This window comes from Chanodichthys erythropterus, chromosome 9, assembly GCF_024489055.1.
Source record: "Chanodichthys erythropterus isolate Z2021 chromosome 9, ASM2448905v1, whole genome shotgun sequence".
Classification (NCBI taxonomy): Eukaryota; Metazoa; Chordata; class Actinopteri; order Cypriniformes; family Xenocyprididae; genus Chanodichthys; species Chanodichthys erythropterus.
The window spans coordinates 37,150,906-37,176,937 of record NC_090229.1 but is presented as its reverse complement, the minus strand read 5'-3'; the positions used below and the strand labels follow the sequence as shown (position 1 = coordinate 37,176,937).

The following is a 26,032-nucleotide window of genomic DNA, read 5'->3' as shown; positions in this document are numbered from 1 at the left end:
TAACCCTTTAATTATATGCTGGAGTTTGCCTTTCTTGCCAAATTGTCATTTTAATACCTTAAGCAAGTTTCTTCTTCCCAATATAACATGCTCCTCATTTTTGGATTGTTTACTAGAACCTAAAGTGTCATGAAAAGCAAATATTGTGCAAACATCCACCACTACTGTACGTAATACCTTTTTAAAACTATAAAAATCAGCTTTTTGTCTCTTTGAATTGTGATTTTGGTCAATTATTATTATTATTATTTAATTATTTATGTATTTAATTAATATAAGTAGTCATGTTTTTGCTTCTGGATTTATTGGTTTAAGTTTATTGAGACATGTTCTGTATTTGTATCTCTCATTAATGTAGGGGAATGACATTGTTTTAAAAATATTTATTAGACATGTGTCTTTAAGTAATGAATATTCATTAGTCAAGCCAAAGACCGCCTTTCAGAATGGTCCAATGGGCGCAGAGGTCTGATGTCATCTCGAGGAAGTGCTCGCGCTCCGCTCGTGTATATCTGACAGCTGAAGAGAGGCTGTTGAACCCGGTTACCTTCACCGTCCCGACACATTCAGCGATGGAAGCATCAATACTCTTCATTCAGAGTCAAAGAGGATAACGCCTGCTGTATTGTTAGCCTTATAGTGGGCTAAATATCCGCTTGTTTGTTTGTGTTTTGAAAGGATCGGGATCGAGCCTGTGAGGTAACGTTACAGTACTGTTACTCATCCAGCACATTAGCGGCTAACTCGTTAAACCGGCGCTGAAATGCTTTAATTTCACACTCCTTCTGTCAAACCGAGCCGCTTATAACGATAGCGTATTGTGGCTCGTGCATGATTGTGGTTGTCACAGGTGTTTGTGTTGTTTTTGAGTGGGATCTCGACAAAAATGCTGCCTAGACAGCTTAGAAACAAGATTAGAAACAAGATTTTCCACTCAAGAACAATCAGTGTGTGAAGCTTCAGGCTTTGTGTATTGACTGCAAACTCTACAGACCTCCGTTTTGTTCATTGATATGGTACAAGGGCGTCACTTTGTTTTGAAAAGTGTTTGAGTGACATTTAATTTAATCAACTTCAAATGTTTCTCATTCATGCCATTCTTGATTTGTTTAAGCAGGAACAATGCACATTTATAATAAAAAGAGTCAATGTAAAATGTGCTAGATTTGGTAATTTCATCAGTATTCCTTGGGCAGATTAATGCACAAAAAATAAATTGTAAAAATAAAATAAATAATACATAAATTCAGCGTTGTTACAATAAAAACTTTTTTTTCTTTTTAATTTCTAGAGCGACCACAATGACATATTAGATCTTTCAGTTCTGTCGGGGTCTATTCCAGTCATGAGTTCCTCCTGAAAACTTAAGAAAACTGACTAACAGTACTTCTATGTACTCCTTATACAGTTGTAAGAAAAAGTATGTGAAAAACTTGCAGAATCTGTGAAAATGTGAAAAAAATGTAACAAAATAAGAGAGATCATACAAAATGCACGTTATTTTTTTTAGTACTGTCCTGAGTAAGATATTTTACATAAAATATTTTTACATATAGCCCACAAGACAAAAAAAAAGCTGAATTTATTAAAATAACCCCATTCATAAGTATGTGAACCATTGATTCTCAATACTGTGTGTGGTTACCTGATGATCCACGACTGTTTGTGTGTTTTGTGATGGTTGTTCATGAGTCTCTTGTTTGTTCTGAGCAGTTAAACTGAGCTCTGTTCTTCAGAAAAATCCTCCAGATCCTGCAGATTCATCCGTTTTTAAGCATTTATTGCATATTTTAACCCTTTCCAGCAGTGACTGAATGATTTTCAGATGGGTGGCTCAAAACCGTTAAAGTCACCATGAAATCAAAATTGACAATTCTTGTTTTGTATATTGTGTTATTTATTCTAAATAATTTCTCTGTGCACAACATCAATTCATGTGCCTCGTAATCTTGAATCAGAATATCTTCCCCTCCCTCTTGCAGTGACATTTCTTCTCTTCTCTGATGATGAGGGCGGGGCAACCTGTCACTCACAGGAGATCCACCAATAGCAAACCACAACCATCCAATCAATGGACTATATGCACGGTTACTTCCTGGATGTCGTTAAGCCAGCTCGGGCATTTCCGGTGAACTGTTATCTGTTCATTCTGTAGTCGCTGTACATCGACACAAAACCATCAATGGTTGACTTTTTAATGTTGTATTCATATTTTAATGCAGTTATCACATTTACCTAATTTGCCAATAAACCCGTTTTATTGATTGCAATAAAGACGAAGCTATTGGGACGTTTAAAAACGCTGTGTCTGTAATTAGACACACACACACATTTTTTCCCTAGATCTTCAAATGTTATTTTTAATGTGATGACCACAAACATTATCTGTTCTTCCTTCTGAGATTTAAAAATGTAGGAAATTCAACATTTGATAGAAAACACTTATTTAAAAATAAAAAAGACAATAATTAACACTTTAACCAGCAGGTGGCGGCAAAGTAGCATTTATTTGTGCATATATCAGCCATTTCCTCTAATCCTTTTTAACTTAATTTTTGACTTAAAAAAAAAAAACAAAAAAAAAAAAAATTGATTAAATATTAAACTTTATAAAATGACTAGGTTTAAAAATACATTTTGTCAATGTGAAGCATGAAATACTCAAAAAAATCTCATGAAAAACAATAACTTTTCTTGTGAATGACACAGAAAGCGAGCGCCGCTCTCTCTTTCTAATCACTGCAGCTGTCAGTCAGTGCAGTTCAAGATCAATTATTTCAGCACACTTGTAAAAACACACATTTTATTCAATGAATCAAACTAAAGTGCACCATAAAAATTAAATTTTTGAAGCTTTTTTTCACATAAAGTATGAAAACTGATGGTCGAATTGAATTTAGCCGAGGAGGAACACTGAGGTACATCTTTATTTATTTATTTTTTTATGCTGTCTTACGTTTGAATAACTAAATTAATGCTATGCCTGACTATTTAAGCGAATATATTCTGATTATAAACTAAGTATTACACTATTGATGCTCAACACACCAGCACATGACTCTCACCGGAAGTTTTTCAGCTGGCTTATATTAATGTGGAAGTTCTAAAGAACGCTCCGTGCATATAGTCCATTCAGGCTCAAAATCAGGCTCCACCCTACATTTGTTCTTGTTTGAGAAGCCGAACAAGATTTGCAGTTTTTCTTCAACTACCTTGTGAACCGAGGTGGCACGGTTCCACCTTGTGGATAAACTAATTACTGCAAAAAAAGAATGTGTGGTACACAAATCTGGAGGTGCACGTACTCTTCTGATGACGAAATTCGCGTCATGCGCACTGTACACTGATCCTCGTGTAAAAAGTGAAGTATAGGGTTTAATCACATGTAGTGAGTGCAATCAGAGCAATGAATCAAGTAATGAATGGCTCACACTCTGTGTGTGTGTGTGTGTGTGTGTATATATATATATATATATATAATATATATAATATATATATTATGCATATTTTACATTAACACAGACTCTTATTTTGGACATGATAGAAAACACAATATATTGACCTGTGTCCTGTTTTCTATCATGCGGCGTGCACGTTTGTGAAGATGTAAGATGTAATTAATCCTGCAAAAGCACTGGGTTCGATATAATCAGGTTGATTTTGAAACCAGACCAGCGCTGCGAGGGGCTGCCAGGAACAATTGCACCCTAAATCAACAAGTTTCATCAAGTGTTCCCAGCTCAAAAAAACAAAAAAAAAAACTTAATTAAAATACCCCAATGATACCAACTATTTGACTTTTGGTCTAATACCTTAAGGGTTTGCGTATAGACAGTTTCATCATGATTGCAGGAATGCAGAACATAGTTTCAAGAAGTGGAACATTGTTGATCTCTGATAAGTGGTTTTTTTTTTTTTTTTTCCTGAATGTGGCATATTGCGTGTTATTGTGTGTAGGTCTGGGAGAAACTTGCCAGACTGTGTCTTTCAGCACTGTATGTGTATGTGCACTTGCTATGTGTACTGCGCTGGACTAACTGGGGACTGGTCACAGCACTTGCATGTTGTTGCCCTATTGTTAGTTTGATTGCTTCTATTGCTCTCCCTTATTTGTATTTGCTTTGGATAAAAGCATCTGCTAAATTATTAAATGTAAATGTAATGTGTTGGCTGTACAAAAAAAAAAAAAAACAGTTTGCATTAATAAGTTATGACAATTTTGAGTGAATATATACGTTGAACCAACAAGCTACGTTGAGTTAGAGGAACTTCATTTGTAGCATAAACACACATTTTTAAGTTGATTACTCAAAAAAATAAAGTCACTCCAACTACCAGAGTTGTAGCTCTGGAACCAATTAATCCATTTCAGTTCAAATCAACAGCTATCCTTTGACATGTTAACACAACTTATTTAACATGTATATTTAATGAACAAGTAAGATATTATTGTCACTGGCATTAAAATGTTAAAATGTTTCTACTCTTCTGCACAATGATAACCACAAAAACTTCAACATTACAGAAACTCTTTTAAATGTCAAACGTAACAGCATTAAACACTAACAGGTATTTTCCTTCACTAAAAACAAATAAATTAACACTTAATTTTAACATTTATTCTTCTTATCCAGTCCTATGCAAAGCATGCTGGGAACTAGAAATCCACTGCCTGATTTCTGAAGTTATCAAGACAATTTTATTACGTTACTACAACTTAATTTTTTAAAAAAGCCAATGAACAGAAATTTGAGTGTAAATTACAGACGATATTAAGTTGATGTAATGATCAACATTATTACGTCAACAGAACTCTAAAAAAAATATTTGCAACTTTAAAAGCTTTAATTAAAACAATAAATTAGAATTTTTATATTAAAGTTGTGGTAACAGGAGTTATTTGTGAACTGACGCTCGTATTTTGCTTTTTTGTTCCACCTTTGGCATCAAGATGGAGAATTCTGGAGAGTCTAAATGGACAAAGTCCGATGCGAGCTCAGAGCCTTTTCCCTACTGTTGCTCAGCCTGTGATAGCAGTGAGGAGCATTTCCGTGGAAAAGTCTTCCGGAACAGAACTAAAGCCAGGAGTATGTCTACGCCATCAGCACCTTGCTCTGCTAAGTTCAGGTAAAACAAGACTGTCTGTCAGGGTAAAGAATAAAGTTAGACTTAAGGCCCCAATATATCTAGGCAAAGTTCTTTTTCATTCGATGATTTCCACGTCAAAGAAGGCGTGGTCTCAAAGCCACACCCACTTATTACATCATCACCAGTGGTAGTTTAAAGATGTTTATCAGCAAGAGCAAACTTTTCTGGAAGGTTTGATTTGGCAAGCTGTTTTGAACTCCAGAAACAGAACTTGGTTTTGGCCTGAATTGACGTTACACCAGTTCATTCCTAATAATTTAATTTTTAATAATTTGGTCAAAATTATTTAAAAGCCATGGACGTGGTGGAACTGTATGGATGGTTCCAGTCTTGATCTTGCCAAAATTACACAATACTAATAGCTATGACAGTGAAATGCCTGTTTAGATGGTGTATAACCGTGTATTGCAGTGTCTCTCAGTAGTAGTTTCCTGTGAGTAATTGATGTATTTATTGCCTGATTTCACCAATTGTGTGTATATGTAGTTTAATCTACACATGAAACACATGATTGCATTATCTTACCACACAATGCATCACAGTCTTTCCACACTTACAACACTTCTGCTTTATAAAATGTACTAGTTCTGCACTACTGTGATATTGAATGTCATGTCGGTAAAAGGGAAGATGGCTTTTTTTACTTTCCCATACTCTACCATATATACCATTACAGTTTAATGCACCATTTTAAAAGTTCATAACTTGTATGTATTGGACAATATTTAGACACCAAACAATTATCAGTATCACTTGGCCAGTTAATAGCATTGCCTTGCCAGTGGATTATGTGCTTTTACCTCAAATATACACTGACGGCCAAAAAATATATATGTTTGGCAGCAGTTCTTCTAACAGATGGAGTGTGTAGCTTTTCATTTCTTAAGCAACCATGTAGGAAGACACATAATGGCCATATTCCAGGATGACAGTGTCAAGATTCATCAAGCTTAAACTGTGAAAGATTGGTTGGGAGGGAGCATGAAGAATGTGATGTTCGTTCCATCATGAGGTGCATAAATTTCTGGTCAAGATTTTGTATTGACAATGCTAGAGTCAAGAGTTCATGTTCCCTCCCAAACACTCTTTCACAGTTTGAGCTTGATGAATCTTGACATTGTCATCCTGGAATATGGCCATTATTTCTCTTCCTAATACTTGCCAGTGCATTGTCATTGTGAGATGTGTAATTGTGTTTTATTATATGGCATCAACATATAATTGCCCCAAGTATGATAACCCTACTTTCTTTCGTCATTGAAATGGCTGTATCGGCTATTCATTGTCTTTGTTGAGTTTGTGGTTGGTTGGTTGGTTTGTTTGTTTGTTTGTTGTTTGGTCATTGACCTGCTGTCAGCAAAGAACTGACTTGTTATACCTAGATCTGGGGCCCTATTCACAAAACATCTTAAGGCTAAAAGTAGCTCCTAAATCGGCAATTTAGAAGAAACTCTTAAAAATAATGTCCGTGTCAGTCATAATTTCAGGAGTCCTAAATTTCTGCTTTCACAAAGCATTTTAGTGCTAAAACTAGCTCCTATATCTGTGAAACGTTAGGAGTAGTCAAAAGGACTCCTAAGTCACTAAGATCAAATCACAAACCATCCTAATCCACCTAAAGACACTGTACACCATTGAGCCAATAGCGATAGAGCCTTGGGTGCTGAACCTTTTCTTCATAAATACAATAGATTTTGATTTATAGATTTGAATCTACGATGAGACGCCAAAAATAAAGCTTTAACAAATAAATTAATATTGACCGATTACCTGTGGCAGTGGTTTGTCATGAGTTCACACCTACAAATGATTGAATAGAGTAATAAAATATATAAGAAGCGTATTTAGTGAACTGTCCAAGGGGATCAAGGGCTCCAAGCTTGGAATTTAGCCCAAACCCAGAGTTCTCCCCATATCCCCAGCCAAGAGTGAGGAGCGGGGTGGCGGAGGGATGCAGAAAACTGTCAAAGTAACTATAGGCGAGTCGGCTCTCATCTGTGTATATATTCCTCCTCTCGAGCTGATTTATAGGAAGACCGCTTGAATGTGTTCCTCCCAAACTTTGTTTATAAAACATAATTTGTCGCCTGCATTTTGCATTCTCTTGAGATGCAGACATCCAAGAGGTGGACGATTAACTGTATATACTAGTTTAATTAATGACACTTAGCCTACATTTAAAACCTTTATTTGAATATGGCAACTTTTTATTAAAAAATATTTATTTGAATACGGCAACATTTGTATTGCATGTGTATACTCCATGGCAACGAGGTCAACCCCGCCCTTACTCTTAGCTTAAGACTTCTGTTTATTCCTTAGTAAAAGTTTGTCTCAGCTAGTAGCTCTGGCCCTGGTGATGGGGTTAGTTTTAGCTGCATTCATCAAACTTTGCACATATATTGTTTTCATCAAACCGGAAAAATTTCAAAATTACAGTCATTAGCTCCGACAGTAAGTCTGACATTTTGCATTTTATGCTTGTTTGCGTTTCTCCATCTTGAAAATGTCAGGCTTTACATTTTTAAATACTCCTCCAATGTGATTAATGTGTATCTCACCAAACTGGGTCAACATTATGCCAAGATGTTGAAAATGCTAAATTGCTTGCAGATTTTTGATACACCCAAACGGTGTTCCCCATGGCAAGGGATTAAACGGGGATTGTGATTTTTCCACATTTACACAGATTTACTTATTATCCAACCTAAAAATGTGAATCTGAGAAACAAAAAATAAATTCATGTAATGGCCTTAAAACAATAACTGGTACTAAATAAACTGCAAAATGTTACATTTTCTAATACCTTTATTTCATGAACTGATCGCTTCTGACAGCACTGTACATTTTAGCCAGGGATTAAAGTGCCAAATGCGAGTAAAAAACGGTTACTCGCCAGTTACTTTAACTTTTTTATGAATTTTGACAATGCATCATTGTGAGAATGTGACATGCATTTGTGCGATCATCAAATTGCATCGGTTGTGATGTAATTATATAAATATATAGGGCCCTATTTTAACGATCTAAACGCAAAGTGTAAAGCGCACGGCGCAGGTGCACTCAGGGCGTGTCCAGATCCACTTTTGCTATTTTAACGACGGAAAAACGGTCTGTGCGCCGGGGCGCATTTTTGAAATGGGTTGTCCCTATTCTCTTAATGAGTAATGGCCGTAACATTCAATAAACCAATCAGAGTGTCATCTCCCATTCCCTTTAAGAGCGAGATGCGCTCGCGCCATGGCGGATTGCTATTTACATGGCGGAATTTGTTGGTGGAAAAGCTGAACGCTTTTCAAGCGAAGAAACCGATCTGCTCGTGCGCGAAGTTAAAGCGGGCTTGCAAATGCAGGCTTTCAAATAGCTCCGCGCGATGAGTCAGTTAATATATATGTGTGTGTATTGGCACGATTGTTCAATTAATTAGCCAATTTCGTTCATCATTATAAGTAGTAATAGGCTGAATTGAAAACAGGTAGCCTAATTCTAATACACGCAATGACTATTCATCATTACATTTTTTAATTTATGTAGCCTACACAATAATATTCTTTTACACTGTAATCCTTTTTGTTTTTGATATTTGGCATGTTTGTGTGATGCGCATCCCTGTGTGTAATAAGCAAAGTCAACGCGCACTGTGGACACGCCCAGAGGCGCAGTTTCTACCAACGCGCTCTAACAAAAAAATATTGCGCCATTGACTTTAGACTTTAGACCAGGTTTGAGTTGGTCTATGGCACAGTCTATTTTCAGCTCCTTAAAATAGCAATGCGCCTGAACACACCTCTTTTTTAGACCAGCACGCCCATGGGCGCACTAACTGGCGCAAATGCATTTACTAATTTAAGGACGTGGTGCTGAACGGGAAAACGCGAATGGCGCCGGACGCAAACTAGCAAACACACTTGCACTGCGCCTTGCGTCGCATTGCGCCGGGTGTATTATAGGGCCCACAGTCTGGCGCACTGCATGTTTCATAGCAAATCACAGCACTGTGTTAATTTTCAGTTTAAATTCACAGTAAATGCTTCTCTGCAAGTGCTGTGTGTTTGAGTCACTTATAATTTGCATTTGGGAACACAAAATGCTGCAACCATCTTCCCAAATTCGTATTGAGAATCGTTTATAAATCTGTTGTTAAAAAAGAGCAGCGTTAAGGTCTCCCTGCTGTTTTGGCTCAATGGTTTAACATTTGAAAGCAAAGAAATTAAGACAACCATAATTGTTAGTATTGTAATTTCAGCGTTGTTCTGTAAAGTTCTGACATGGTCCTCTTATACTTTTAACCATTTAAATGCATGGGCTCAATGTGCATTGTTTGTCTAGAGCCACCAATTTGCGATGGTGCCGTAGTGCTTGGGCCTGTCATCGCTGCTTGCAGCTATATTATATACTTAAAATTACAGGTTAATGCTGTAGACATGTCTCTCATCTCTCTGTGTTCTTTTAAAGGAGGACACAGTCACTTCATGGACCAAGCCCTGTCACCACATTTGGGCCCAAAGCCAGCATGCTGAAAAATCCTAAAGCTGTCATGTGAGTCATTTTACAACAGTTGCATTTAACAAATGATGCTAAGAATAAATGATTGTGAAAGATGACTATAATATGCATGAAAGGTTGCAGCACTGTAGCCCAGCACGGTCATGTCTGTTATGAGCAGGAATGCAGTGGTACATAACCAAAACAATGTAAATAAGAGATTCATTGTGAAGCCGCATCATTGATTAAAATGGGTGTTCTGGCGAGAGCCTGCACTGAACTGAAGTGCTTTTCATAACAGATGATTTTCATTTCTACTAAGAGGAACCATTTGAGGGATTAGTCACTGGTTTGATTTATGCCTGGTTTCACAGACAAGGCTTAAGCTAGTCCCAGACTAAAATGCATGTTTGAGCTGTTTTAATTGAAAGCAGCTTGCCCTGAGATATCTTAAAATATGTCGGTGCCATTGTTTTGTCCCGAGATGCACACCAGTAAAGTTTTCTTAAGGCACATGTATAAAAGCTACTTAAATGTCTTAATTTAACTAAGGCCTAATCCTGGCTTACTGTAAGCCTTGTCTTTGAGCTTTTTCTCAGGTCATAGTGATGCTTAGACAGCATTAAAGGGGTCATGAACTGCATTATTTTATTGTTGTATAATGTTTCTTGGGGTGCACTTGTAATGTTAGTTTGATTTTTACATCAGAATTTGTCATCATTTAGAAATACCTCTGATTTGAATGCTCTGTTTTAAGGGGTGTGTCTGCTGTGAGACTTCTGTGATTGGCTTTGCATATTAAATATAGCTAAGTATTACATGTGAAATTCTCTCAAAAACTTTTAGCACGTTTTTACTATTTCAATTCTCAAGGTTTACTAATCATATAAAGTGTTGATCATAGCATTATATTTAGATCATGGCATGACAGGTTGCAGTGATGATCATGTAGCTGATCAAAGACATGTTGTTGAGCGCATGAAAGCCGTGATTGCTCGATTTCTGCACACTAACGAATGCTTTGATCATAACAGTGCAAACACACTGTAAATAAGAGAGTTGTTGATTATAACTGGAGTTCTGGCGAGAGTTCACAACTGATAAACTTGCACTGTTTGATTGACAGCTCCAGCATGTGCAGTTTGATTGACAGCTCTAGCGATTGTAAAGGGAGCGTTCTTTGATCGCTTTCTATATATAATTTAATCACAGTTTAAACAACAGGTTATTTTCATCCTATTAAAAGAAACAACTTAAAGTTTACCATTCAATTCCACTGCAGCTACTGTGTCTTTCCACAATCTGCCGCTGCACAACATTTTGCACTCTTCAAAGGCAAGTTTATCGCGTAGTTGCTCGATCCAGTGTTAGCGTCACAAAATTTGATGTCTCAGTTCATGACCCCTTTAAATGATTTTGTGACAAAGAACATCTGTTATCCACAGTGAAATGAACAGAACAGATCATTCTCAATTGAAACATAGTTATTAATAAACAGCCACCTTTCTAATTCCTTATGATGCTTAGGAAGTTAATGCCATTTTAATTCCAGTGATTTAGATTTAGTAATTCTCCTGTCTGCCCTTATTACCACACTTACAATGTGATGATGTAGGTGTTGTTACTCACAGGCAGACTGATATTCATTACATTATTAAAAGAAAAGGAAGTAGAAAACAAGCTGATTTGGCAGCTTGGTTTAAAAGCTGTTCTTGGACTTATAAGGAAGTCAGTTTTTATAGAATATTTTGTGTGTTTTACAGCACAGTGGCCACTTGCATGTCAAAAGATCAAGGAAATTTGATTACTCAGTTGACCTCTTTAATCCTTAACATGTTATTTAGTTAGTTGTTCATCACCCAATGAACTCAAATGTTAAATTTAATAGTGCTATATTGACAAAAGTGTTGGTTCATATCTGTGCATTCAGGCATATTCAGGATCCAGCCAGTCAGAGGTTGACATGGAACAAGCCACCCAAAAGTGTCCTTATTATAAAGAAAATCAGAGACGCCAGTCTGCTACAGCCTTTCAAAGAACTCTGTGTTTTCCTGACACAGGTGAGAACATAAAACATTACAGAATAAAAAAGAAGAAATGCAGATGAGGCCATTGAGACTGTGCATCAAAGTGAAAAGGATCGTTTGATGGCATGTTCTGACACAGGAAAGCAGTGCTGATGATATGCTTGGCCAGTGAATCTGTAAATCTCTCTCAGAACTGTAATGCAACAAACGGTCGAGCAAATTAAACATGAGCAAACTATATTCAATCTCAGTACGTGTGCATACTGAATCATTAGGAGCATTTTCATGTTTGCCATGTAAATCGACATGCATTATTGTAGGCATTTTTATCACACTCTCCTTGTCTTGTGCACAATTTACTACCAAAACAATGACCGCATCATTTTTGGTAACACTTTATTTTGATGGCCCACTGTAGACATTCTACTAACTATAGGTAACTTTGCAACTGCATGTCAATTAGCAGTCATTAGAGTATTAGTAGGCTGTCTGCTTTATATCTGCTAACACTTTATTTTGATGCTCCCAGCAGACATTCAAATGACTATAATTAACTTTGCAAGTATAAAATAAGATATTAAGATATAAAATATATCTTGTGTAATGTCAAGATATAAAATAAATGTCCCCAGAGTGTGTGTGTGAAGTTTCAGCTCAAAATACTCCACAGATCATATATTATAGCATGTTAAAATTGGCACTTTTGGGGGGTGAGCAAAAACGTGCCATTTTTGTGTGTGTCCCTTTAAATGCAAATGAGCTGCTGCTCCCGCCACCTTTCCAGAAGAGGGCGGAGCTTCAAGAACTCATGCTCTGGCATACCAGCAAAAACAAAACAGGACAATCTCATGCACTGAAAATGTCAGAAACTGTCAGTAGCAGTGTTCAGCCTTATATGTTCAGTCGTCTGACTGTACTGTGCATAATAAATGCACGTTTATTAATTACGCTGATGGTGAGCATGGCGGTATAATAATGATGACGTAGCTCTGGTCTCCTGGTGCCTTCACATGCTATCAGAAATAGTACTTCAAAGGCGTTCATATGTAATTTTTAACTAGGAAAATGATATTTACGATAATCCTGATAGCCCATGAGGGCAGCATCAGTGAAAACAGGCAGAGACAGTGGTAACTTTAGCAACATTAGCCGTATGTGCCAACAAGCTCTTTCAGACAGGCAATTTAGATGGACACAACATGTAATGTTGCTACAGCAAAGAAACAGAAATGGTGGGCTTTGTGCTTCTTACTCAGGTGTGTCTATGTTAATAGGGCAGATCGTCACTGGCTGTGGGCGGGGCTGGACGGGGAATGTGAATCAGTGCTTTTGAAGAGAATGCTTTTGATTTAAGGGAATTATAAAAAAAAAAACGAGTAAGTGGATTGTTACCATTATACACACAGATACATACTGTGGACACCTTATAAAACTGAATTATGTATAATAGGTATTATGTATAATGATTCCCTTTAAGAGTCTACTAATACTTTAACAAGTGTTAATTGACAAGTGAACCATCAAAATAAAGAGTAACCTGACTTTTTATCTTCTATTAAAAAATAAGGACAGCTGTCATGACAGACAAACTGAAGAGCCCATAATCTAAAAGCAATGCACAAAATATTACATTTATATTTAATATTACATTTACATTGTCTGTTTACACTAAGTGCAAAAAGCCCATGTTTTTGGTAAAGGTTTGTTTACACTAATTGAACAAACAAAACCAATCTGATAAACGAGAATGGCATGGAGAAAATCCGTGTTTAGGTCTCTGAGCCTGATATTAGAAAAAAGTCTGACTTTTTAAAAAAAAATCTTTAGATATTCCAAGATAACCTAAACCATTGCAAGTCTTAAGGAAGAAAAACATTGTTTTTAGTAAATTCCAGTATTTCTGTTATAATTTCTTCCAGTTAAACTGAACTTTTATTTTGACGGGTTCTCGTGAGTATCTTTTGAATTTCTCGCATGCTTCATTCACACACAGACAAGCAGAACAAGCAGACTTCAGAATTGATTAGCAGTCTTTTTGAGCTTTTAATATTCATAGACACTAGTCCATATGGAGTTTTAATTAATTCTACAGCCCTACTTTTGATTCATTCATCCAAAAATTCTGTGACATTCCGCTTTATACAGTAAGTTCCATTTATGACTGGATTCCGTGATTCCGTCTGCATTTTCCGCATCGCTGAAATCATAGGGCTCTACATGGTATTTGCAGTGTTAAAGAAAGTTTGTTTTGTGGGTTATTGTTGTATAATATAACCTATAATAAGAAGGGTATGCAGTTAATAGAGGTCCCGTCACAATATTGCATTCTCGTGGCCATTGAATAGATGCAGCAGTTGTTTCAGCTACACACCAGTATGGCGGTATTTCAAAAATACATACTGTACACAAAATTGAGACCAGTATACCAGATGAACCAGTATACTAACCACACTACTGTGAAGTATGCACATTCTTAAAGGCCATCTGTTTGTGAATTTTTTTATTTTTTATGAGTATCTTTGGTATGTCACTGATTGCATTAACATGCTTCATTTTTAAAATGCTTTTGTAAAGTGTTCAATTCAATTATCAATTATATTTGCTCGTTTTTCACATTGTGTGTGCTCTTTGTGTCACTGGCTTCTAGCAAAAAAATATGATTGTTTATGTGGAGAGAAAAGTCATTGAAGATCCAGCCATTGCTAATGAGGGCTTTGTCTCCGTCAAGAAGAACTTTTGCACTTTTAGAGAAGGTGAGATATTATCCAAAAGTATCCAATTGTTGTTTGTGTGTGTGCTTCAGTGTGCATGGAGATGAACTGATGAATACATAATAGAATATTATTTAATTGTGTACTGTAGTGTGAATACGGACAGTTAAATATTTTCCATGACTTTTACACAACTACATAATGTGCTACTTTCGAACTGTTAGTTATTTTAAACGGTTAATGGTAAAAGGTGAAATATGTAAAATTGTTGTGACCTGTTGACATGTGTTTCATAGATTATGATGATATTTCCAATTGTGTCGACTTCATCATTTGCTTGGGAGGAGATGGGACTTTGCTGTATGCTTCCTCTCTCTTCCAGGTTTGACAATCTTTTGTAAACTGATATAATATAGACAGAATAATGCAGTGACAAAGAAATAATACTGTTTATTGTTGTATTATTGTATATTGTTAATAATATTGTTAGACACCCATGCAAATTCCAAACAAAAAAAGATCCTCCCAAAAATTATACAAACAAGGTGAAGTGAACCCTGGCTTTTGCTCGAAGGTGCAATGCTTTCTATCTGTGGTCTCTGCAATATTTTAGTATTTTCCCCTCCCAAATGCCTTATGAAAGCATCATTTATGCCGTTTGGAATGCAGTATTTCTGATACACAAGAATCACTAACTGACAGACAGCTGTTTTTAGGTGTGTGTGTGCGTGTTTGTGTGTGTGAGAACTGAAGAGTTTTTGAGTTGTTAAAACATCTGATATGTCAGAGTAATCTGTGTATTAGTGTGAGCGCAACCTAGTAAGTCTGCCACTATTTATGATGTCATTAAAAGTGCCCTCGAATGAAAAATTTAATTTACCTTGGCATAGTCAAATAACAAGAGTTCAGTACATGGAAATGACATACAGTTTCAAACTCCATTGTTTCCTCCTTCTTATGTAAATCTCATTTGTTTAAAAGACCTCCAAAGAACAGGCGAATCTCAACATAACACTGACTGTTACGTAACAGTCGGGATCATTTATATGTACGCCCCCAATATTTTCATATGCCAGCCCATGTTCAAGGCATTAGACAAGGGCAGCCAGTATTAACGTCTGGATCTGCATAGCTGAATCATCAGACTAGGTAAGCAAGCAAGAACAATAGCGAAAAATGGCAGATGGAGCAATAATAACTGACATTATCCATGATAACATGATATTTTTAGTGATATTTGTAAATTTGTAAATGTGGTTAAAGTTACCATTGTTTATTACTGTATTCGCGGAGACGAGAGAGCGTACGATTTAAAGGGGCCGCAGCCTGAATCGGTGCATAGTTAATGATGCCCCAAAATAGACCGTTCACACATTCAGGAGACACCTTAGACTTATATTACATCTTGTAAAAACTGGTTCTAGTACTAAAGAGTATTAATAGTAAGTATTTATAGCATTCTTTGTTAATTGCTTGTGAATTACTTGACTTACAGTTGTTTTAATTTATTAGTATTTTTCAAAAATTGAAGTGAAGAACTGTTGTATTTCACTGGTATTTATACCAGCTACTCAAACTCCTAGTGTGTATAAATGAAGGAAAAGATGAATCATGACACTTTGTAATTGAATTGCTACCTTTGAACCATAATCAAGTTTCTGTAACATGCCAAAAAAAGTCCAAAATGACCCAAACCTATTACTATCACTGCGCCATCCTACTGTACCATAAAGACCTACCAGAAATTAATTCATTTTCATGATAATGATTAAGAAAAAGTAAATACACATAACCTACTTTTTAAAAAAACACATAACCTACTTTTAAAAAAAGGTGAAGTGCACATGAACACTGAATCTCAAACACCAACTAAACTAAATGGGTCTTAGTCACTTCCCTAACCACCCGCAAACTAGTGTAATGTCAAAAGATTTTGGCATTCATTTCCGCACAAACATTTTGTCTATAAATTATGCTCATTAACAGGTTGCTTTTCATTCACAGAACCTGCTTATTATAAACTTACAACCTACACAGACGCCTGCTTTAAATATATGTGTTTGTGTGTGTAGCAGAGTGTGCCTCCAGTCATGGCCTTCCATTTGGGTTCTCTGGGCTTTCTTACACCATTTAACTTCGACACATACCAATCTCAGGTCAACCAGGTTATAGAAGGTAAGTCATTACACGATGAGAAGACATCTGATTTATCACAGTTTATATTTGTGACACTTTTCTTAGGTTCCAGGTTGTCAAAAAAAAGTCTGAAATATTGGACTTTCCCATCTGGTTTCTTGCATAAATCTTTGCTCTTCTGCAGCTGTATTGTAAAGGACAGAAATGTCTGAAAAATCTGATGCATTGCTTTATGAGAACTACTTTACCTAGGACCAACAATAGACATCAGATCAATCTAATACATTTTAGATGGGGCTGAAAGTGTTTTACTGAAGTTCAACATCGAAGATCAGACGGTTACGCTTTATTTCAGTTGTCCACTTATATACAGATATTAGATATTCTACTGACTATACAGTAAGTCAGCTTATGTCAACTAATTCTACTAACCCAAACACTGATAGTCTACTAATAGTCTAATGAGAGTTAGTTGACATGTAGTTAAAGTTACTTATAGTTAGTAGAATGTCCATTGAAATAAAGTGTAACTGATCAAACTCTTAGTCAAAATCTTATTATGTCTTGTTTGGGTTCATGCAGTCCCTCTTTCCATGAAACCGATAGCTGTGTTTAAAAATCTAGTTAGATGTCTGCCTAGACAGATACCTGTTTGCTTGCCTTGATGTTTTAGTTTTCATGCAGTTTAATTATTATATGTGTAGAGGATTTAGGCAGTATTTTATTGTTCTTTTTGCAGGAAATGCTGCAATCATTTTACGCAGTCGTCTGGAAGTGAAAGTAGTAAAAGAATGCAGAGAGAAGGAACCTGTAGAAGAAACGAGTTTAATCATCACTAACGGAGACTCTGAACCCAAACACAAAACTATGCAGTATCAAGTGAGTGCCACATTTCCTGTAATGATATAAGGAATTACACTTATTTTCCAGGAATCTCATTACACTAACTGTTCAGTAGCTACTTGCATTAGATGTTGGATTTTAATAAAGTATGTTTAATTTTAAAAATCCCGTCCACATTAAAGTAATTGTCCTTTCAATATGTTGGCATGTGCCATTTAGCAAACCATTTAAAGGGTTCATGACATGGATTTTCTTATTATTTTAATAGAGATTTCAATGTTTCGTAAGGTTCAATTTATGTTAATAACGTTTTTTTCACACAAAAAGACAAGTATATATGAGAAAAACTGATTAATTTCAACCCTCATTCTGACCCTCTGTCTGAAGTGATCTGTTTCTAAGGCACAGCTCCTTTTAAACGGCCACTGTTATGATTGGCTAACATCAGTGCATAGGAAATGGTATCAACACCCACTCACTATTGCAAGAGTTTTGAAAACATTATTCAATAAAAAAACGTCATTTTAAAGACAAAGCGTTTTGAAATCATTTACTCACGGTTTGTCATACAGCCGCTGTTAGATCCAGTTGAGTCACCACTTCATCTTTCAACAAAAGTTTCCTTGCGAACTCTCATTACGCTGTCCCTTGCTGACAAAATAATATGCTCCGAACAAACATATAATCTTCCAATGTGATCCAGGATGCCATTAAAATAAATCATCCACTTGTTTCCGATGCTGGGATCCTTCTGAATTCTGTACAGAGACTAAAACCAGCTGTACTGAACTTTTTTCACTCTTCCATTTGTCCTGTTGTCCACAGACTCAAGCATGTGGAGTATGTCAGAACAGAAGTGTAGACGGTGTCAGTGATTATAATGACTTCAGAAACTGAACGCACATCTGTGTACTGAATCAGCGTAGACAGCGTCAGTTATATTATATTATGGTTCTATTTGCTTTTGACCCAGCGCTCCCATCTAGTGACAGTGTTGCCAATTGCTTTCAGCTGAAAGTAGCTAAAACTGGTCACTAAATGTCGCTAGATGACCTCATACTGGCGAGTCCACTGAACTATATTAATATAAATATTGATCAGTGGGCGATGCATGGAATCTAGATAAGGTTTGTCTAAGAAGTTGCTAGATTTGTCTCTAAGCTTTTGAAAAAAGTCTCAAAAGGAGTGGGAAAGTCACTAAATCTAGCGACAAAATCGCTAAATTGGCAACACTATCCAGTGAAGGCAAATGTCAGCCAGTGGGCAGGGCCTATACCACTCTCTTACTGTAGGTTTTGCAGAGCATTTGAAATGCGCTGAATACTTTAACAATCAGCGCCGCTGTCTGCACTGCTACCAGGAAATGTTGCTACACTCACATTGCACAACAAAGCACTGCATGCTGTCAAACCATTTCTTAGAATAAAAGCAGTACTTCTGTAACCAATTCAGTGCAGTGGTTTGCTCTGTGCAGTTCTCCTTTTCTTATGCAGAAATGATGTGTGGACTGATGGTGTCATGCAATGAAAGGTTATTTAGCATATTTACTTGTTGAATATCAGTCAAAACAACTACAGTATATGCCACTATTATTGAGGAGCTGCGTTAAGTGTCCATGTCACTAAGAAATCCCTGATAAATATGACCCAAAATCATAAAAGGCATTCTCAACCACTACTTTCTTTCAGGCAATCAACTGACTAATTGATTTTGAAGGGGACCTATTATGCCCCTTTTAATAAGATGTAAAATAAGTCTCTGTTAAGTTTCAGCTCAAAATACCCCCACAGATATAGCTTGCCCAAAATGCCCCTTTTTGTGTGTGTGTGTGTGTGTGTGTGTGTATCTTTAAAAGCAAATGAGCTGCTTTCCAGAAGAGGGCGGAGCCTTTACTGCTCATGCCTCGGATACTCCGGCAAACAACATTCACACACGTCTTAGTGTCTAAAAACACGAGACGCAGGCAGTGGAAAACGCAAGGTGTCGAGACGTGTTTTTAAAAGTTAAAACTTTTTAACTTGAGCACTGCGTTTTTAGAACGCCGTTTCCAGCGCGAGACGTGAATGCAATGGTCAAACATGTCCGTCTAGCACATTTACATAGAAAAGCAATGGACAAGTAGCGCAGTGGGGTGGAAAAACATGTTGTGTGTACATTGATACAGGATCATGGGCACAGGGACATTACAATGTGACACAATAATGAATAGAAAACAAGAATGATTCATTTTGTGACACAGTTTATGATTCATGGGGAATATAAAAAAAAAAAGGAGTGGGTGGATTTTTAGTCCCTTAATTACATCCTTAATCTGATATCATGTTAATAAAACCAACTTTATTTGGTTGATAAAGTTGATATTCTTCACTTCAGAATGTTTACCTTTTTTTGGCAGTTATTAAATTGGGTTTCATTTGTTGCTTTCACATATTTTTAATTATTAAGCTGTTGTCTTATTTTCTGTAAATTATATATCTGTCTTCTTCTGTCAGGTGCTGAATGAAGTTGTTGTAGACAGAGGTCCGTCATCCTACCTCTCTAATTTGGACTTGTTTCTGGATGGTCACCTGATCACCACTGTTCAGGGAGATGGTTAGTGTGAAACATAATCCAGTGAATTACTCATGTTGTGACAGTCTATATACCGCAAAAAACATCAGATTTTTGTCTTTTCTGTTTGTTTCCTGTAAAAAATACCTACATCCTTAATTGATTCATGCCCTATAGTGCCCCTATCATGCTATTTTAAAGGTTCCTAATGTTCTTCTGGAGTCTCCTACAACAGGTTTACATGTATCCAAGGTCAAAAACACTTTAATTTTCTCATAATATCCACTGCAGCATCAGCTCTTTTCTCTCAGTGTCTGAAATGCTTCGATAAAGGATTCAGTCTCTCTAAACCCCTGCTTTCTGAGAGCCTGCTCTGTTCTGATTGGTCAGATGACCAAGTCTGTTGTGGTTGGTCGACTGCTTACAGCACGTATCAGAAACCAAGCAGCCATTAGCATATCTGAATTTGAGCTGTTCCTCAGCTCTTGATACACAGTAATAAGGTTTTATCTTTTTTATCTGTAATTGTTAGAAATTCTTTTTTGCATAAAGGCTCTTCCTGACAGCAAGCGAGTCATTATTAAAACTTTACAGATTCAGTTCATGTGCATCAAACGGACGGCGCACAATAGAATGGGAGCACAATAATTCTGACTAGAATATATTTTGATACGTTTTTTTTTTTTTTTTTTTTTATCCAAAAGTGGAAGTACTTCAAACCTCTTCCTCCATTTTTGCACCATAAACTGCAGTGTGTTGCAGCCGGTTACAGCAATATTGATAGACTTTTTAAGTTAAAGACAGAGCCATACACTTCACAATCTATACATCATTTCATATCCCACCACTTATATCTTTTCGCCATGTTTTTCCGACTCTTACCCTTTCATCTGTTTCACTTATGTATGCTTATCTTTATCTGTATGTGTTCTCTGTACTTCCTGTCATGTTATTTATTGCATTTTAAAGTGACCTTGAGTTTGCAGAAAGGTGGTATATAAAGTAAATTTATATTTGTCTTTTTTTCACCCCTTCTGTACCAAAAACATACCGGACAAACGAGCACATTTAACATGCACACCAATACACTGATAACTCACAAAAAGCAGCATATTGAAATAACCTGTTGTCCCGGTTTACATGCAAACCAATAACCTGACAACGCAAGAAGACTGTGTTTACGAGACTTTATTAATAAATCAGGTTATTTCCCAGTTTGACGTCAGAACATAATTATTTGTGTATCTGACTCTGAATAATCCAGTTGTCTGTTGTGAATATTAAATAAAGCATTAAAACACATGTTCCAGCATGTCAGCAGGACTCGTATATTATTGTAACAAAGTTAAAGGCTCAGGGAAGTTACAGATGCAGCATTTTGACTGTACCACTTCTGCACAAGATGAGAGTACATTTTTATAATTTCTTGGATCAAGAAATTATGGAAGCTTGTTTCCACCATGAAATAAAAAATAAAAAAAGATAACTACGACTTTATCTCACAATTCTGACTTTTTTCTCAGAATTGTGTGTTATGAAGTCAGAACTGCGAGATATGAAGTCAGAACTGTGAGATATAAAGTCAGAACTGCGTGATATAAAGTCAGAACTGCGAGATATAAAGTCAGAACTGCGAGATATAAAGTCAGAACTGCGTGATATAAAGTCAGAACTGCGTGATATAAAGTCAGAACTGCGAGATATAAAGTCAGAACTGCGTGATATAAAGTCAGAACTGCGAGATATAAAGTCAGAACTGCGAGATATAAAGTCAGAACTGCGTGATATAAAGTCAGAACTGCGTGATATAAAGTCAGAACTGCGTGATTATAAAGTCAGAACTGCGTGATTATAAAGTCAGAACTGCGTGATTATAAAGTCAGAACTGCGTGATTATAAAGTCAGAACTGCGTGATTATAAAGTCAGAACTGCGTGATTATAAAGTCAGAACTGCGTGATATTAAGTCAGAACTGCGTGATATGAAGTCAGAACTGCGTGATATAAAGTCAGAACTGCGTGATTATAAAGTCAGAACTGCGTGATTATAAAGTCAGAACTGCGAGATATAAAGTCAGAACTGCGTGATTATAAAGTCAGAACTGCGTGATTATAAAGTCAGAACTGCGTGATATGAAGTCAGAACTGCGTGATATGAAGTCAGAACTGCGTGATATAAAGTCAGAACTGCGTGATTATAAAGTCAGAACTGCGTGATTATAAAGTCAGAACTGCGTGATTATAAAGTCAGAACTGCGTGATTATAAAGTCAGAACTGCGTGATTATAAAGTCAGAACTGCGTGATATGAAGTCAGAACTGCGTGATTATAAAGTCAGAACTGCGTGATTATAAAGTCAGAACTGCGTGATTATAAAGTCAGAACTGCGTGATTATAAAGTCAGAACTGCGTGATTATAAAGTCAGAACTGCGTGATTATAAAGTCAGAACTGCGTGATTATAAAGTCAGAACTGCGAGATTATAAAGTCAGAACTGCGAGATATTAAGTCACAACTGCGTGATAAAAAGTTGCAATTACCTTTTTTATTTTTTTATTTAGTGGCGGAAACAAGTTTTCATAGTTGGAGTTTGCTATAAATCCACAATAAATTCCACAATAAGAACTCTTTCCTGTCACAAATCACATATGCACACTTAAGTAAGCCTAAAGAACGCAGTTTAATGTGTTTACATGCCAGGCGAAATCGAGGTATGGGGCAAAAATCTAGCTGTATCGATCGGTTTATGCTTAAGCCGTTTATGACTCGACTCTGATAAAGGAGAACGGATTACTGTTTTTAAATGACCTCATGCATTGTCAGCTACCAAACTGTCATCATCTGTTTAGATGTTTTTACTGAAAAAGAAATTCAAGGAAAGCATTTTGTCCAACGTTCAAAGATTTGCCTTTCTAAATATTTCTTCTTGCTCTCTTTGCCCTGTGTCAGGTGTGATAGTGTCCACTCCCACAGGAAGCACCGCATACGCAGTAGCAGCAGGTGCCTCAATGATCCATCCGAACGTTCCAGCCATCATGATCACGCCCATCTGCCCTCACTCCCTGTCCTTCAGACCCATCGTCGTGCCTGCTGGCGTTGAGCTCAAGGTGATACACTGCACAGCCACTGCTCCTGGGCTTTGACTGCATGAGGACATTCACTGAACCCTGATATGATTTTAGATTATGCTGACCCGTGATGCCAGAAACACGGCCTGGGTGTCTCTCGATGGCAGGAAACGGCAGGAGATTGCATATGGGGACAGGTATGTGACTTCAGCATCAACATTAAAGGAATAGTTCACCCAAAAGTGAAACTCAAGCTCCTCTCCTCGTATATCAAAATCCTCCAACATTTCTCTTTAAATTCTTCTAATTCATTAAAGGTGTTTTGTTTTCCTCTGAGCTTCCTCGTTCATCAATAATTTTTTTAGGTTTTGTTATTATTTATTTAAATTTTAATTTTTAATGATTTAATTACTTAATAGCTTTTCATTAAACTCACGAAAAACCCTGACATAATGTAATATTTAATGGAATTCACGTTATTAACAAAAAATGGATTATATTTTCTTTATCTTTGTATTTGTATATCAATATGATACAATAATATCATACTCAGAGCAATTTGATAAATTAGTTAGGTCAATAGTAATCTAAAAGTATTCAGATTATATTACCTTAAAGGATTAGTTGACTTCAGAATTAAAATGTCCTGATAATTTACTCACCCCCATGTCATCCAAGATATTCATGTCTTTCTTTCTTCAGTGGAAAAGAAATGAAGGTTTTTGAGGAAAACATTCCAGGATTTTTCAGTGGACTTCACTGGGGTTCAACGGGTTGAAGGTCCAAATGTCAGTTTCAGTGCAGCTTCAAAGAGCTCTACATGATCCCAGACGAGGAATAAGAGTCTTATCTAGAGAAACCATCGGCCATTTTCTAAAAAAAAAAAAAAAAATTATATACTTTTTAACCAAAAACACTCATGTTGCAGTGCTCTGTGATGCTCCACGCATTACGTAATCATGTTGGAAAGGTCATGCATGACGTAGGCGTTTGACTTGTTTGACTTAGTCTTCGCACGTTCACTTTGTAAACACTGGATCAGTACTTCTGCCTACGTCACGCGTGACCTTTCCAAGATTACGTAACGCGTGGCGCATCACAGAGCAGTGCGAGACGAGTGTTTGTGGTTAAAAAGTATATACATTTTTATTTTTTTAGAAAATGGCCGATGGTTTCTCTAGATAGGACTCTTATTCCTCGTCTGGGATCATGTAGAGCTCTTTGAAGCTGCACTGAAACTGACATTTGGACCTTCAACCCGTTGAACCCCATTGAAATCCACTATATGGAGAAAAATCCTGGAATGTTTTAATCAAAAATCATAATTTCTTTTCGACTGAAGAAAGAAAGACATGAACATCTTGGATGACATGGGGGTGAGTAAATTATCAGGACATTTTAATTCTGAAGTCAGCTAATCCTTTAAATGTGTAATGTAATGGATTATGTTACCAACTTTTGTCATGTAATTTGGAATCAGTAACCGAATGGAATTTACCCAGCAATGTTGATTAGCATGCAAAATATTTTTGTGTGTAAGCATGTATGTCAACACAGTAAAGCAGACTGGCATGCATTCTTGTAAACTTGATGTATGACAAATGATTTTCCTCTCTACTTCCTAGTATCACCATCACGTCGTCATGCTTCCCTGTTCCTTCCATCTGTTTCCGTGATCCGGTGAACGACTGGTTCGAGAGTCTGGCCCAATGTTTACACTGGAACGTTCGCAAGAGACAGAGCCATCTGAGTTCTGAGGAGGAAGAGTTCTGAACACATTCCCAGCTTTCCCAACACTATTACTGAACACATGTCCTTTTAACAGACTTTTAACAGTGAATCTCATAAAAAACAAACCGGTCTCATTTCATCCAATTACAATATTATATTTTGCTTAAAAAAAAAACTATTTTGAGGACCATTAGGACTTTTTGCATTGTGATATTTTTCCCCAGAACTTTTTGAGTGTGTGTAATTCTGATTATTCTCAGTACTGTAATAGTCTTAATTATTGTATGACAGTAGACAACTACTGCTGTTTTATTTAAATATGCATACATGAAAAACAGTACAATGACTACAGCCATGATGTATAAATACTTAAGAGTCTACCATTTTTTTATTGGTAAATTTTCATTACAGGTAAGCAATTTTTTTGCGTTACGGTAATGAGAATTTTGGGGAAAAGTGTGAAAAATTCTGAAGGCTTTGTTTGTTTGTTTTTTCCCTCCTTCAAATTTTGGGTGAAATATGACCCCGTTATGCGTGGCCACATATTCTTGGCACGTTTTATGAAAATTACTTTTTAATCGACATCTGTGCATTCCATTACAACTTTAAATGAAGTAACATGTATTGTCAGTTTTTGGCTGACAAGGTCATTTAAAGCAATAACTGCATTTCAATCTATTATATTGTGCCTTATAGAGCATTGCATCAAAGTCAGTGATTTGGGCGAAATTTATTTATTTAGAATGTATCATACATCTTTATCAATATAGTACATATCTGAGCTTGAATATTCTTTTTTTTTTTTATTATTATTATTTTTCTGGGTTTTTTTCCACTGGACATTTTCCATTATTGTCTTACAGGCCAAGCTGCCTAATTAGCAATGAATTCAACGAGTTTCTCAAAAACGACCACAGGAAAAGTGCACACTACAAAAAAATTAATTGTGTCCATGATCAATGTACAAAAATGTGTAATATTTTCAATCATAAAGAAAAACATTTTTTTTTTTTTTTTCAGTTCTGCTCTGAAAGTATTTAAAAATGGCCTGAAGCAAATCAATAACAATAGTACTTATCAAGGCACCTGAAAATCATACAGGTTGATGTTTTTGTTTGTTTTTGCAATAGTCTATTGAATTGAAATGTACGATTTTTATATCAGAATATGAGATAAAACATTTTGTAACAGCTTCACAATTTATCATTGACCTTTTACTCCGTTTACATCATATCTGATCTCTGCTTCTGTGTTTTACAACATGATGTCAGAAGCCAGGATTTATTTACTGTCAGAACTTTTTATTACTATTAAAAAGAACATTTTCATAGCA

The 26,032-nt window shown here is 36.3% G+C and overlaps 1 protein-coding gene across 2 annotated transcripts; it reads left to right on the top strand.

Annotated features, from left to right (window-relative positions):
- The first annotated feature begins 497 nt into the window (after positions 1-497).
- nadka (NAD kinase a) lies at positions 498-26,032 on the top strand. 2 transcript variants are annotated; one of them, XM_067395515.1, is made up of 12 exons: positions 498-699; positions 4,952-5,127; positions 9,605-9,688; positions 11,565-11,694; positions 14,309-14,414; positions 14,669-14,754; positions 16,448-16,547; positions 17,248-17,387; positions 19,844-19,943; positions 22,850-23,007; positions 23,083-23,165; positions 24,594-26,032. In XM_067395515.1, exons 2-12 carry the CDS (start codon positions 4,952-4,954, stop codon positions 24,739-24,741), a joined length of 1,311 nt encoding a protein of 436 aa, XP_067251616.1. In that variant the 5' UTR covers positions 498-699; the 3' UTR covers positions 24,742-26,032. The 2 variants fall into 2 exon arrangements, with proteins under 2 accessions (XP_067251616.1, XP_067251615.1); XM_067395514.1 differs by having other exon boundaries at positions 499-699; positions 16,445-16,547.

What these genes read in the sequence shown, in the direction of transcription:
- nadka (XM_067395514.1), top strand. Translation starts at nt 4,952, where the DNA reads ATGGAGAATTCTGGAGAGTCTAAATGGACAAAGTCCGATGCGAGCTCA. An exon ending in AAAAATCCTAAAGCTGTCAT is followed by an intron (nt 9,689 to 11,564) that starts GTGAGTCATTTT and finishes CTGTGCATTCAG; the next exon opens with GCATATTCAGGATCCAGCCA. An exon ending in ACAAAACTATGCAGTATCAA is followed by an intron (nt 17,388 to 19,843) that starts GTGAGTGCCACA and finishes TTCTTCTGTCAG; the next exon opens with GTGCTGAATGAAGTTGTTGT.